At 51.9% G+C, this 14241-nt stretch overlaps 1 protein-coding gene across 2 annotated transcripts; it reads right to left on the bottom strand.

Annotated features, from left to right (window-relative positions):
• Positions 1-1447: 1447 nt before the first annotated feature.
• Positions 1448-11107, bottom strand: TFAP2C (transcription factor AP-2 gamma). 2 transcript variants are annotated; one of them, XM_006049006.4, is made up of 7 exons: positions 10781-11107; positions 8681-9166; positions 8488-8539; positions 7120-7336; positions 6378-6496; positions 4090-4234; positions 1448-2966 (listed from the first exon to the last, which is right to left on the bottom strand). In XM_006049006.4, exons 1-7 carry the CDS (start codon positions 10826-10828, stop codon positions 2681-2683), a joined length of 1353 nt encoding a protein of 450 aa, XP_006049068.1. In that variant the 5' UTR covers positions 10829-11107; the 3' UTR covers positions 1448-2680. The 2 variants fall into 2 exon arrangements, with proteins under 2 accessions (XP_006049068.1, XP_044783721.1); XM_044927786.2 differs by lacking the exon at positions 10781-11107 and adding an exon at positions 9386-9646.
• Positions 11108-14241: the final 3134 nt, after the last annotated feature.

Here is a 14241-nt window from a genome sequence, read left to right as displayed (position 1 = left end):
GGCTTAAAAAAAAAGAGTCTGTATGTCTGATGGCCTGAGGTTAGGCCATGGGAGTCGGACATGCTCAGAGAGCAGGAGAGAAATCAAGGCAGCCAAGGTTTCAGTAGGGACCTTGTAAGGGTGCTCAGTTGCTCCCCATGGCATCAGCTCAGAGTGTTAGGAAGTAAAACCTGTTACCACACACTGGACCCAGGAAGCCAGTGGCTGTCCTGCTGGTGTTCAGCGGGAGCAAAGAAAAAGGAGAACTGAGCGCTGAGCCAGGCATAAGCCCTGCTTTATGACTCACTCAATCCCGGGTTGACTTTGGGGTGATTCCAGAACATTGTCTGCACTGCAATTCAGCACAGCTCCTCAAAGCCAGAGTCTAGTCCAAAAGCAAGCAGAGATGCTGATAAGCAAATAGTCCCTTTTCCTTCAATCCTTTGCCCCCTTCATCTCCTCTTAACACCCAAGGTCTCACATCTCGATTGAGAAATAACTGCCAATGTGAGACCTCTTTTCACTGCTCTAAAGCAAAGCAATTGTAATCCTGAGATAGCAACCAGATAAATCCAACTTAATGGGAATGTTCAATGGCCAGGGACAAGCTGCCAAGAGCAAAGTATTAGGTTGGCAGAATTTAAGTTACTTAATAACATCTAATGCCAATATTAAATCAGGAATTGCTAAGCATTTGGTAGAGAGTTATGAATCAAGACTTATGAGTCTGGAGTTGAAGCAACAGCCTTATCCGACATGGAAAACCCTTTTGCTCCCACACTGCCTTTGAAGCCCAGCCACTCAGGCCAACTATAAACATATCACTTCCTGGAGGATGTGCCAGGCCACTTCAACTTGAAACCTAAGGACTGTCGGTGAACATCCAAGATTCTAGCAAACATCCCACAAGCACACAAGTCCTGCCAGTCTCTTCTGCTCCCCAAGGACAGAAACCCAACCTCTGATCTGCCCAGTAGACAAAATGATGAGAATGTCTACGTGCACGATCATATTTCCAAAGATGGAGAAATTCCATGGAGAAAACACTCAGGGCACCTACCACACACCTCCACTGCCTGCATCTGACTGAATGCCTAGTCCTCCCAAGGAGGATCTGCCCAAGTCTTTACCCACAATCATCTCATGTCCACTCTCAAAATTTTGATGCAACTTAACCATATGAACTGTGTTTCTCAATAAGTGGTCTTACACAAGACAGGATTCCCAAACTGCAGATTCCTCTTATTTGTCAATCAACCATCCCTCACACATCTCCCAGCAGCTGTTATATGAGGGGAGATGGTACCCTATGAAGCTGAGAGCTGCTGAGTGCATGGCATGGGGTGACGAAGCAATCTTACGAGGGATTCCCCTGGCACACAGCTTTACTGCTCAGCTACAGTCAAACCAGAAATGATCTCTGCCACTCCTCTTAGGGATGAAAAAATACATCAGGTTCCAACCAGACTTTCACAGCTTCTATCGAGAATACTTTTTATTATACAGGTTTCATATACACAACAATTATTTAGGGAACATTTACAGGCAAGGAGTTCAATTCCAAACTCCATTTTCACCCATACGCGCTGTACCTCACTCTGTACCTCCTTCGGGGGGTCAGCCCAACAGGAACAAGACAAAGTTATTGCTTTGTGGACAGACAGCTTCAATTAAATAAGAGTCTTCCAGAGTCAAGAACGGAGCTGAAGATCCTCTTAACTCTTAATACCCTGTGTACATACGAATAAAACCTAAAGATATGTCTTAGATTACCCCGTCACCTTTAAAAGTTAATATTAAAATCGAATCCCGTTTCTCAAAAAGGCATAAGAAGTGCACCCGTATTTACAGACCCCATTAAATTATGCATAAATAAAATCTGTACACTCAACTCAGTTTCTCAAAATACAGAGCCTCCTCTGGGACTGGGGGATGACAGACAGCAAAAAAAAAAAAAAAAAATGCTCCATGCCTACCCTTTTCAAGTTTCACTAAGATGTGAAATAAATACGCAAAATAAAGCTTCCATACCTTAAAGGAATATGTCATTTCAAAGAGTCTCCTCCTTGAAGAGTTAACTTTCAAAGTTTTTTTTTTTTAAAGAAAAAACATAAAGTCATCAGCAGGCTTTGTTTCTACAAGTTTCATAAACCCGAAGGGCCCCTTTCAACAAGGGGTTTTAAAGTGTTACAAATGCCACCTATTAACCAGTTGCTAGGTGGACAGAATCCTTGCCTCCTATTGGTATGCAGGACGAGGCTGAAGAAACTACATACTTTCACCTCAACACTAAACGTTATTGTTGATCTGAATCCCATCAATTTGACCTTTCAACAGCTGAGTGAATGTGAGTTTTTGTTAGCCCGGGGATTTATTCAAAAGGTTCGAAAACTTGTAGCACCACTTCCAGAGTAAGGAAGAATGGGGTTCCAAAAAAATAAAACATAAGCTTAATGAGTAAAGAACCAGCACTTCCAACATCTCGTCCAGAGTTAAGGAGACGCTTCAGCACTCCCTAAATACTAAGGAATCCAGGAGGGCACGTGAAGAGCTGGAAATCAACGGAGGCTTTTTTTCATGGGAAGGTGGGTAACAATTCTGCCCCCCAGGTAAGCGGGGTGCCCAGTCTGTCCTGGTCGAGATGATCTGGGAGTCCTTTTCCTTCCAAACTCTTCGGCCCTTGGTTCACCACCCCCTCGTTTTACTTCCTGTGCTTCTCCAACTTCTCCAGGGTTTTGCTAGAATCGGCTGGACTCTGGTCTCCGGGATTCATGTAGGATTTGTCTATGACTATCAGGGCCTCTTTTATGTAGTTCTGCACGGCAGACACTGCGGCACAGATGGCCTGGCTGCCAAACCCGTGGGTAATCAGGCTGAAATGAGACAAGCAGTTCTGAATGTTGGTCTCCAGGACCGGGGTGGGTCGGTTGTTCCCGTTGGGAGTTCGATCTTGATTGAGAAGATCTGTGAATTCTTTACACACTTGCCTGTGAAGACAGTCAACGCACACCGTTGAGCTTGAGCTCAACCTTGGCGTGTAACAGGTAAAGGGCACAAAGACTAAAACTACGTGGGGGTGACACCTGGAGGCAAAGAGAATCTGGGGCTGACCAACCCAATAGGTTTTAAACTAACACCAATAGCCTAAGCTGCTGCACTTAGCACCTATTCTGTTCAGAGCCACGAACTAAACTCCTTTAAGCACTATCTTATTTAATCTTCCCTGCAATTAGAAAAGATAAAAGGATTAACGCCAGAATCCAGTGGCCAAGGTCACCAGGACTAGTAAAGAGGCAGAGTCAGAATTCCAGCCCAGGAGAGTGTTTTTTCTCTGATGCAGTCTGGTTCCTATAAAACAATTCTGTCAAGAACCGGGAATTTATTTCCCAGAAATTCACTCTGTGATACAGGCTGGTTCATCAGCTCTCTCTTCTGCCCTATTTCCTACTTGACTGGTTCTGCTTCATTTACCATGATTTTAAAATCAGTTTACAGTTGGTTTCGATGAGAAACCCCTCAGCTGCAATAAGTTGTTTTTGAGACATTTAATTTGCCTATGACTCCTATACATTCAACTGGATGGTTACATTCAACTGGGTCGTTTTAAAACACAAAAGAGACTTCCCCGGGTGGTCCAGTGGTTAAGACTCCCACTTTCACTGCAAGGGACACGGGTTCCATCCCTGGCTGGGCAAGTAAAATCCCGCATGCCACGTGGTATAGCCAAAATAATTAAAATCGAAAAACATCTTGTTATCAGGAAACAGAAGGCACATCATCGCTACTGGATGTGACAAAATAAATTGTTTCTAACACATTTTTGTAAGACATGCAAATAAGATAAACGAGTAAGCTTAACTATTTTGAGCTAAATAACTAAGCAGCTCAAAAACATTCATTGTGAGCCATACTCTCACTGTTTTTAGTCTTCTAAATCCTACCCAAAAGTTACCCTATTTGACTGTACTTTTACATTCCTCGACATTCCTTTTGCTCAACACCCTAACTTATTTAAGGAGCATTTCTTTCTTGAGCACCAGGGGCTGTGCTGGCCTCTGGGCTTCAAGGTCAGAGCATCAGGGCATCAAATTCTCAAGTTTGGATACTTACTGTGCGGCCAGCAGCATGTTCTTCCTAGTTGCTATCTCATTCCGCCCTCCAAGATGAGGTCTGGTTAAGTACTCAGCCACAGATTTACTAGGAAATTCTGCTTCACAGACATAGGCAAAGTCCCGAGCCAAATGAACTGCCTCACCTAGAATAATCGGCAATGGTAACAGACTTTAGGGTGGCTGTGGTCACCACGGCAAACTAGCCCTTTTCCCCTTTTTCATCACTATCAGTCTATTCAACCCTGAATATTCATTGGAACAACTGATGCTGAAGCGCCAATACCCTGGCCACCTGATGCAAAGAGCCAACTCACTGGAAAAGACCCTGATGCCGGGAAGATTGAGGGCATGAGAAGGGGGCAACAGAGGATGAGATGGTTGGATGGTGTCACCAATTCAATGGTCATGAGTTTGACCAAACTCCAGGAGATAGTGTGAAGGACAGGGAAGCCTGGTGTGCTGCAGCCCATAGGGTTGCCAAGGAGTTGGATACAACTTAGAGACTGAACAACAATCAGTCTAATGGTCATTCTGTATTCTAAAACGAAATCATACATGGGGCCAACAATCCAGCTGGTAAGGAGAACTTCCTGGGTACTTTCAGTGGGTACTCTTCCCTAGGAATAGAGGGTGAAATCATACAACGTCAGGAGGGAAAAACTGAAATTTTTAACTGTTCTTGACCAATGTAACCCAGTCCTCTGCCAACCTGGGTAGATCACGGGGATGCTCTGTCTCCATGTTTTCACACCATGTTTTCTCTGTATCATTGTGCAGAAGTCAGAAAATTTAAGGGAGGTGAGCATGTTTGTCAAAGAAGCAAACTGGGACAAATTCTTTGTTTTTAAACAAGGGCGCCCCATTGCTGGTTGAGCTAAGTCTCTAGACTGTTTAAGAGGGGGACTTCACTGGCAGTCCAGTGGTCAAGACTCCACGCTTCCAACGCAACGGAGGCACAAGTTTGATCCCTGGTCAGAGAACTAAGATACGACATACCTCACGGTGTGGCCAATTTAAAAAAAAAAAGGGAGGAGTGTATCCTACTAGAAATGTCAGGAGCTCTACCTACCAACCTGGCCTACCTACCCCATTGTCTAAGTTATTGGGGGCGGAGAGTGAGAAAACCAAGCGGTATGGTAGGGTGGTGGTGGTCATCTCCCACCCAAGAAACCCACCGAAGTGTCTGATTCCAAATGTAGGGCTGTCAGGGCTTTACAAAAACCCAGCTGGTGGCACCCCCACTATCTCCACTTCCCTCCCTGACTCACTAAATCAGAATCTGAGATCCATTGTTCACTTTCTCATTCAAGCACCCCTGCCTGGCTGGTGAGGAAACTTTGCAGAGCCACATTTATGTTTCACACACGCAGAGCGCAGCATTCTCCATGCAGGACAGCTGGTCCCCAAGAGCATCTAACAGGCAGCTCCTTTCTCCTGGCCCTGACCTCCAAAGACAACTCATAAAAAGGTAGAACCGGGCCCTGCCAAGTCTCTTTTAGCACCGCGGTGGCACCATGTAAACCAGGGAAAGAAAATGTTCAAAAGATCGCCTGGCTGCCAGGAGACCACCCCTCATTGGCTCCCCGGGCTCCCAGCGCCCCGCTGATTGGATGAGGCGCTGGCGTTAAGCCTCTCCGTGCTAAACTCATTCTCCTGCGCGCAGTAACAACCAGCTTGTTTTGTTTTTAAAAATAATTATTTCACTTTTCCCTCGCCCCCTTTGTAAAGGCCGTATTGCATTTTTGGCTACTTTCCAGGTTAGTGGGTGTAAGCCCATTCAAGAAACTGAAATATCACATCCTAACTATCTTAGCATTGGAGAGGGGGACCCATCTGTGGGCCCCATCAGGGTTTTTTTCCCCCATTACTTTTTTTGATGGGGAAATTAACAAAGGAGTTGTGAATTGGACCAGTCTCACTGTATACAAGGGCTTTTCTCTTCATTAACCATAATCCCAATAGTCCACAGCTATAAAAACTAGAAATGGTATTTTTACCCAAAGGAACCAGCTTTAAAACAAGAAAACAACGAAAAAAAAAAAACATGTACCAAATCATTTCATCCTTCAGAAACGGGTTCATCTGATAGGAAATTTAACAGTGATTTTCTGGGGCTAACATTTGATTAAGTGACTGAGTCACTGTAATGAACATGGCAAATCACTTCTTGCATCCCTCTCTCTACTTGTGACTAAGTTGTTTTTAAGCTTTTCTTTAGAGAAATATTAAAAGACACAACACAGCACAAACTACAAATACCACAAAACAAAAAAATCCTCCACTGACCTTCAACAAGAGAAGTCAGGAGAGTGACATGAGCTGCTTTCCTTCTCCCGGCTGGAAGATTCAACCCAATCTTGTCCAACTTCTCCCGCAAGGACCGGCCACCATTTTTAGACTTGGCTCTAAGCAAAAAAAAAAAAAAAAAAAATTCTTTTCTCAAGAAACCACTTTAAAATGCTGAAATACTAACCTGCTGCTATCAAAATAGAAATCTGTCAAAGACCTTCGACATTATATGGTTCCTAATCAAGTGATACAGGGAGTCCTTATCTCCATAAAATTAAAAATCTTTCTTAGCATTGCCAGCATTTTTGTTTTTTAATCACAGAACACTGCATGTTGTACTGGAGCAGATAAATTTTCACTTGTAGAAACTGCAGGAGGGGAGGGGAAAAAAAAAAGAAACTGTAGCAGCACCCCCCAACACACACACACACACAAACTACTCCCCTGGGGAGAATCAGACCCATGGAGCTCCTCTACCCTAAATACAGATGCTACCACTTCATACATGGAATCAAATTCCAACCAAATGAGAATTTATTAGCATTGTTTTAGCACTTTTTTCTACACTTGGCACTTTCTAAAAGAGATGAAATGTACTAAGCTGCCCCTCCCCCCAGCCGATTAGAATTCAGTGTTAGGTATAAAAGTTACATAAATGTTAAAAATAACTCCCTGGTGCTTTATTTTTCATCCCCCACCACCTATCCAACGACCATGCCCACAACGTGTCCCCATGTACCTTCTGAGAACACCTCCCAGTAATGAGGCATTTAAGCACTCAGGCGGGGACAGCCGCCTCTGGACTTCAGCAACTGTCACTTTGTATTTAGATGTAGAGCTGAGGAGGGACAGTCTTCCAGGGACTGAGCAGAAGACCTCGCTGGGATTCATCACAGCCCCCACCAACTCCTTCTGACAAGGGAGACTCAAGGGGTTCTTGGTCATGGAAATAGGACCTGTAAATGAAGATCAGAAGTGGCAGTCCCAAGCAAGAGACCTTTTCAAATCACTCACCAAAAGTGAAGGAGCCCTTCGACAGTAACATTGCGTGTTGGGCTATAAACTGCAAACAGATTTTTTTTTTAAAGCCCTATTCCTCAAGATAATCAAATCTGAAATTCACAAGTTAACACCTTGGGAAATTAGTCAAAATCTGGGTTTGCATTTTCTAGCCACTATTATAATCTGATTAATTAGAACATTCGTTTTCAAAAGACAGCTTCTTAACTAAATGGTGATTTTCCCCCCTCACTCAAGGAATATCCAAAACTGCAGGACATATTCCAATCATTTGCTAAAATCTTTTCAATGCAACTGATCATAGCAGTTTTAAATACAAATAAATCTGTTCTAAGTTTACTGGGAAATTCAGTTTATAAGGATTTTTGTTTTTTTAATTTTTCCCAGATGATTTCAAACAGTTTAACTTCAAGTAACAGGTCATAACTACCCTTGATTTAGGATGACTGTCTTTCCCAGCAAAACCAAACTGGTAATCCTGGCTAGATGTAACTTAATATCATGAGCCACTCACTCACCAACTAATCCCATTTTCCAAAACCCCCCTCCCACCTCATCCCAGCCTAAAACCAACTGATCACCCAGCCCCATGCATTTTAAGGCTGTATGTTTTGTAGGCCAAACTGCTTCCCACCATCTTCTCACAGATCAGAATGAAGGCCCTTTACCTTGTATTTGAAATCAGGAATAAAATCACAGCAACCCATTCAACAACTAAAATTGTCACAGGACCAAACACTCCACTAATTTTCCAAAATCACAGGCTTAACTCACTCTGGAGTTCTTTCTGGAGCATTGTACAAACACACTCTCAAATCCAAGAAGTGACACTCCCCAAGGGAAAAAAATTAGCAAGTGACAAAAGATTGAGAGGCAGCACCTGAGAGCATCTTTTTCCATTTAGATCTTAAAATGCCCTCTCTCCTCACTCCTAAAACCTGTCACTCCCTCCACCACGAATGTCTTAAGTCAGATCTCAAAGGCTCCACCTTGCCAATAAAGTAATAACTTCACAGCGCCCTTAAGAACCAGAACAGGGTAGGGTGTGTGGGCCAGAGGAAGACAAGGACTATGGCTCATTGCGTACCTTTGCGAATAACTGTCTGATCATGCAGAAGTAGGTGCTGGTCGTCCACATTCTGAAGGAGAAATGACAAAGTTTCCTTAAGTTCGGGGAGAGCCTGGCCGGGGGACCGGGGAGCCGGGGTCGGGGTGGGGGTAAGAGAGAGGCAGTGGGGCGCACAGGTCCGGGCCGGAGCGAGCAGAGCCGAGGCGCTCACCTGCACCTCCTCCATCTGGTGTGCCATGTCGTGGAGACCCAGGTTCTCGGCTAGGCCCGCGGCGTCCAGGGCGTGCGAGTGCGGCAGTAGCAGGTCCGAGCGTCGGTAGGCCTCCCTGCGTGCGCTCACGGCGCCGCCGTCCAGTCCGGAAAGATGGGGCAACAGGCCGGCCGGGCGCCCGTGGTGCGAGGGCAGGCCGGCCCCCTCCTGGCTCTGGCGCCCCGGCCAGGCCTGCTGCTGGCTGCCGGTGGGCGCCGGCTGGTGCAAGGGATTGATGGCAGCGGCGTACGCCTCTCCAAGGTGCGAGTAGGGGTCGGCCGACTGAGAGTAAGCCAGCTGCTGGTAGGGAGGCGGAAAGTAGGGGGGCGGCTGGTATTCGGCGACTCCGGTATGGGAGAGGGGCGGCGCGGGGCTGTAGAGATGCTGCCCGGCGGAGGAGAGGTGAGGCAGGCGCGGGTTCCCATTGCTGCTCGCGTCGTGGCGATCCTGGGGCAGAGAAACCGAGACCCGGTTAGGACGAAACCCCGCTCCTGCGAACTGAATGCGGCCGCGCGGGGCCTCTTGCGCCTGGGGACCCACTGCTCCCGCCCAGCCCGACCCCGCGGGGCCCTGCCCTCGAGCCAAAAGGCCCCTGGGGGAGCAACGTGCCCCGGGGTAGCTTCGTTGTCAACCTAGAGTCTGAAAAAGGAAAACTAGAGAAAAGACCTGGGGGAAGGTGCCCCCGGGGCCCGGAGGCGAAGGTCTGGGCGCTCTGTCGCCCGAGGCAATCGGGGGCGCCCAGTCCGCATCCCAGGTCTTGGGGCGGGAGAAGCTGAGGCAGGGATCCTGGGAGAAGGTCTGCACGCTGCGCAGAGCGCGATCGCCCACAAGTCCGCACATGCCAGCGTTGTCCGCCAAAAGTGGGGAAGAGGCGCGCGCGGATAATGCGTGCCGCGCAGGAAATGCGCTTTTTCCCCGCCCCAGGGACCCTCCCTTCCACGCCCTCAGGACAAAGACCTCCGGGCGAGAGACCCTCCCTAGCCGGGCCGGCCGCCCAGTGCCGCCCCAGGGATTCGGGGTGGAACCCGCTGCAGCCAGGCGTGCGCTCCCGGGCTACCGATGCGAGACCACGGCGGAGTGAGACCGTCCTGCCCGACCATCAGTCTCCCCATCAATCGGGCACACAGGGAGGAGGAAGGGCCCCGAAAATTGGGCAGCCTTGCCTGTACACGTTCCCTGGCCCCAGGGCTGTCCGACTTAATTCTGAAAGGACGTGTCGCCATGTGTCCCCGGGTCACAGGGGTAGCGGGAGCGGGGGCTGGGGGACCCGGAGAGACAGGACGCCGTCGCCCCCTAGCGGAGGTGCCCGGACCTGCAAACTGGAGCGGCCCCTCGAGGTGCCCCGGACGCACGGCTCTCGCGCGTCCCCGCAGCCACCGTTCGCCTTTCTCCCGGGGCCCAGGAGCACGCCTCGCGCCGCCTGCGTCTTCTTCCTCTTCCCGCTCGCCGCCTCCCTCCCTCCCACTCTCCGAAACTCTAGCTCAACCTGTCCAACAGGATGGAGCACTCCCGAGCGCTTACTGCCCCATCTGGCCTCAGCGCGCCCCCCTCCCCAGCCCCCACTTCTCTCGAAAGCCAAACTTCTGCTGTTCTCTTGTCTCCCCGAGGGGGTAGCGGAGCAGGTGACAAGCCCGCCTCGGAGGAGACTCCGCAAAGGTGTCGCCGGCAGGCCGCCTCGTCTAACGCCTTTGGACGGAGGTTTCGTGCGTAAAAGCCACCTCTAAGAGTTGTAGACCCGGCGCTCTTCCGAGAAAACGGGAAGAAGGGCTGTTTTGCTTCGCGTGAAACCGGCCGGTAAGCTTTGTGGGTAGGATTTGCCACTCTCTTTCCAGGCCCCGTTCCCGAGGCTGGATATTTAGGGAAAGGCCCGATTCGGGAAGGGGACCCCGGAGAAACGCATTATAGGGGGTGTCCGGAGAAGTGGACTCTGTCCCATCGAAAGGCAAGCGGTGGGTGCCTGTTCGCTGCTCCTGCGCCCTCGCCCCCGACCTCGGTCCAGAGGCCCCCGCCTCCCGGACTGTACTTGGGTGGGGCCGGGCTGCGCCCCCGTGCCCAGCTCACCTCGCAGTCCTCTTCATACTTGACATTATCGGTTATTTTCCACAACATGGCGTCCGGCGTCCCCCAAAACAATCGCCAGTTAAATCCAGGTTCCCCCCACCCCCCGAGCGGTAAATCCAAAATTGGGGTCACGGTGGCCAGGCGTCTGCCGCCGCCCCCGCCGCGCGGGCCTAGCTGGCCGGGTCACTGGGCGCGCATCGGCGGCTCCGCGATTGTAGATGCTGCCGCCGCGGGTGTGAAGACCGCTGCAGGGGACCCGGGAAACCGCGCCCGCACTGTGTCCCGGCGATAGCCGGGGGATCGGGGAGCCTTAATGAGAAGGAAATTATCATAACTCCTCCCCGGGGGCCGGCGCGAAGGCTCTGGCGCCGGGCGGGGCGGCCCCCAGCCAGTCCCAGCCTAGCTCCGCCCCGCACCCTGACCGGGCGCCGCGCGGAGACCCACGCTGCGTGGGGCTAGGAGCAGAGTCCAGTGGACGGTACCTCGCTGACGGCCGCAACCCTGAGGCCAGGGTCCCCCACCACGCCTGCCATCAGTCACCCTCACCACGCACACACCTGAAGCTGGCAGAGCTGGGAACGGGGATCCAAATCCAAGAGCCCTCCCCACCCCCACAACCCCTTTCACCTAGGCCGCCGTTCCCCATCCTCCGAAAGACGCCGTCACGGGCAGTTAGAGACCCCGATTTAGGGGATGTCTCAAGACCTGAGGTCCCCTCATCTCCTAAAACGTCCTGACCACCCACTCCAGGGAAACAAGGTTTACAGTGGGGTCATGTTGCGGGAGACCCAACCCCTCCGCGATTAGACCCCTCCCCCGCACGACGTGGGCACAGTGCTCTTGGGTTCCTCCGAGGGGACGGGGTGGGAAGGCCTTCTGGGGAGTCCGCCCCAAGCGCCACCGAGCGGGCGGGCCTCTCCACCGGCCCCGAAGTCTAGGACAACTTCTTTATGCCGCCATCGCCCGAAGCTCCATCTCCACGGCTGGGCTGCGGCCGGGAGGGAGGTGGGGGCACCCGCGGGCCCTCGCCCAGCCTTGCCCTGCCCTGCCCTGCCCAGCGCCAGCTCGGCAGTTTCCTCCGACGGGCTAGGCACTTGGAAGCCTCAGCTCAACAGAGAAACGAGGTGCGGGGCTGAATACAACCCTAGTGTCACAGGTAGGGTAGAGGCAAGAGGTGGGGGCAGAAGGAGGGGCCGTAGAGGGACCCCCGCTGGAGAGGTGAGTTCCCCTCCCTTTCGCAGATGCAGGCAGAAAACGAAACTTCCTTCCGCATAAACGCTGCCTCTCACCCCATTATGTATTTGCCACCCAGACTTGAAGGCAGAAAGCACTATTAAAGTTTTTTTAAAGAAACGGAATCCATTAGCCCAATAATTGTAACTGACCTTTTTTTTTTTTTTTTGCTATAAAGTCTCTAATTCTTGAGGGAGAATTTTGTTGGGACATCCTGACTGGATTTGGGAGCTGAATTTAAACATTCACAGGGAATCAGAGAAGGGGGCTCTTTCCATCTGATTCTGAATCCAATACTGCAGTTGTCAATACCAGTGGGCCTGGAGTGGACGCTGCTCCCAGTCCACGGAATGAATGCACCCACCTCTTTCCTACTCCTACTTGGGTTTGTTTGTGCTTTAGCATTTCTTAAAACCCAAATGGGCCTAAAGTAACCAAAATAAAAATAGGCGTCTTCCAAGCGAAACGTTCTCCCTGGCCTTAGTAGGCAGACTCAAGGTGATTTGCCGACCAAGTGGGAGAACAAAACCTGGAGGGGAAACCACTGGGGGCTTTTCAGGTTTGCCTCCGGGCTTTGTACTAGGAAGTACAGACAGACAGTGCACACAACGACCCCTGACAGCTCGCTTTCAAATACCGGGGCCTGGGGGCTAAAGGGGGAAAAAACCTCAGAAGCAGCGCTCCTGGGATTCGAGAATGGGGGCGGAATCGGACCCGGCGCGACAGGCATGCTGGCGCCCTGGGCGTGGAAGATTGGGGTCCCAGGCACTTTCGAGGGAGGCTGCGACGCCTCCGGGCGCCCCAGATTCCCAGACCAGTGACGCACCTGGTCTCCTTCACTCTGGGCCTTCTATCCCCGGCTTTGACTCCAAGACCCGGCCTGGGTTGCGGCTTGAACAACTTGTCTCATCCACGCGGCAACTGCGCCGCCGGGCAGGTTGGGGGCCAGGACCAGGTACCAAGGTGCCAACCCCGACCCCAAGACCTGACAGCCCTTTCCGCGGCAGCGCTCGCCAAAGGCAGCTGGAGGGACGGAAATTCCTCGCAGCTCTGGGGAGTCTTCGGCGGAGGCAAAAGGAGCCAATGGGCCCTGAAGGGAGCCTCGGAGGCAGTGAGGTTTCCGAACGGCTCGACAAAGGCCATTCATTCATTCCCAAGCCAGCGCCCTGGGCTTGGACGCTGCCCCTCCCCAAGGGACACGCGCTCGTAAGAGAGCGCGACTTCCGCGCCCGGGACGAGGAAGGCGACTCAAACGAACCGCAGTCTTCCCCGCCAGGCAGACCCTGCCCAAACACGCACAACCTTCGGCTTCAGGGACGGAGTCCAGGAAAGCGCGCGCCCTGGGGATGTAGGGTCGGGATGTAGGAAACCCCAGCTCTCCCTGGAACTCAACTTTTCTGCTCTGAGCCGAGAGAAGTGAGCTGATGGCTCCCGCACTCAAGACAGGCCTCCCCGCAAGGCACCCCCGATCGTCGCCGCGTGGAGACGCGTGACTGCGTGGCTGCGCCCTTGGGTAGCCACGCCAGAGAATGATGCCCCCACCCGACCCTCCGCGATTTCGCAGCCGCCTAACTCTAAACAAAACCTGGGGATCGTGGGGACCAGCCTCGCCGCACGCCTTATACCAATCAGGATTTGGGGCTGAAGGGTGGTCAGCGGCTTCCCTCTGTCGCCACCTAGGGAGCCTGCACTCAACATACCCGCTTGAAACCTGGACCCCAGCCCCCACTCCGCTCGGATGGCGCTGGAGACCGGAGGCGACGAGGCGTATGGTAGGACAGCAGCGCTACAACAGTGCGCCACCTCCAAAGATGCGTCTGGAAACAAGGCTTCCAGCCCCAGGCGGCGGGCGTCCGCCGCTCCCACCCCCACCCCCAGCGCAAGCCCGGGAAGGCGGCCGGGCGGTCAAGCGGGATTGGAGCAGGCCCACGACTCCTCTTTCCGCCCCAGGGAAGGGGCGCCTGAGCCACAGGTGGAGGCCCGAAGCGCCCTTGAGGGCGCCGCGCACCCAAAAAGGTGCGCGTCCCGCCCCGCGGAACAGCGGTGTGCTGCGGCTGGGACCCCAGTGAGTGGCGGGACCCGTGAAGCAGAGTCGAAAAGTCCGGGCCTGAAGCCACCCAGGAGGTCCCCCAATCACGCCCCATCCCACACTCTCCCTTCGCGGTAATGGCACCCATTGGAGGGACTCTTGGCGTCCAAGAGCGTCCGAATTGTCCAAGCCCACTCAG

The sequence above is a fragment of the Bubalus bubalis genome, chromosome 14, assembly GCF_019923935.1.
Source record: "Bubalus bubalis isolate 160015118507 breed Murrah chromosome 14, NDDB_SH_1, whole genome shotgun sequence".
NCBI classification, from domain to species: domain Eukaryota; kingdom Metazoa; phylum Chordata; class Mammalia; order Artiodactyla; family Bovidae; genus Bubalus; species Bubalus bubalis.
Note: the sequence above shows the minus strand (reverse complement) of the source record. Positions and strands in the feature narration are given on the sequence as shown.

What these genes read in the sequence shown, in the direction of transcription:
- TFAP2C (XM_044927786.2), bottom strand. Translation starts at nt 9,559, where the DNA reads ATGTGCGGACTTGTGGGCGATCGCGCTCTGCGCAGCGTGCAGACCTTC. An exon ending in CCTGACTTCTCTTGTTGAAG is followed by an intron (nt 4,235 to 6,377) that starts GTCAGTGGAGGA and finishes CGATTATTCTAG; the next exon opens with GTGAGGCAGTTCATTTGGCT. An exon ending in AACATGCTGCTGGCCGCACA is followed by an intron (nt 2,967 to 4,089) that starts GTAAGTATCCAA and finishes CTGTCTTCACAG; the next exon opens with GCAAGTGTGTAAAGAATTCA.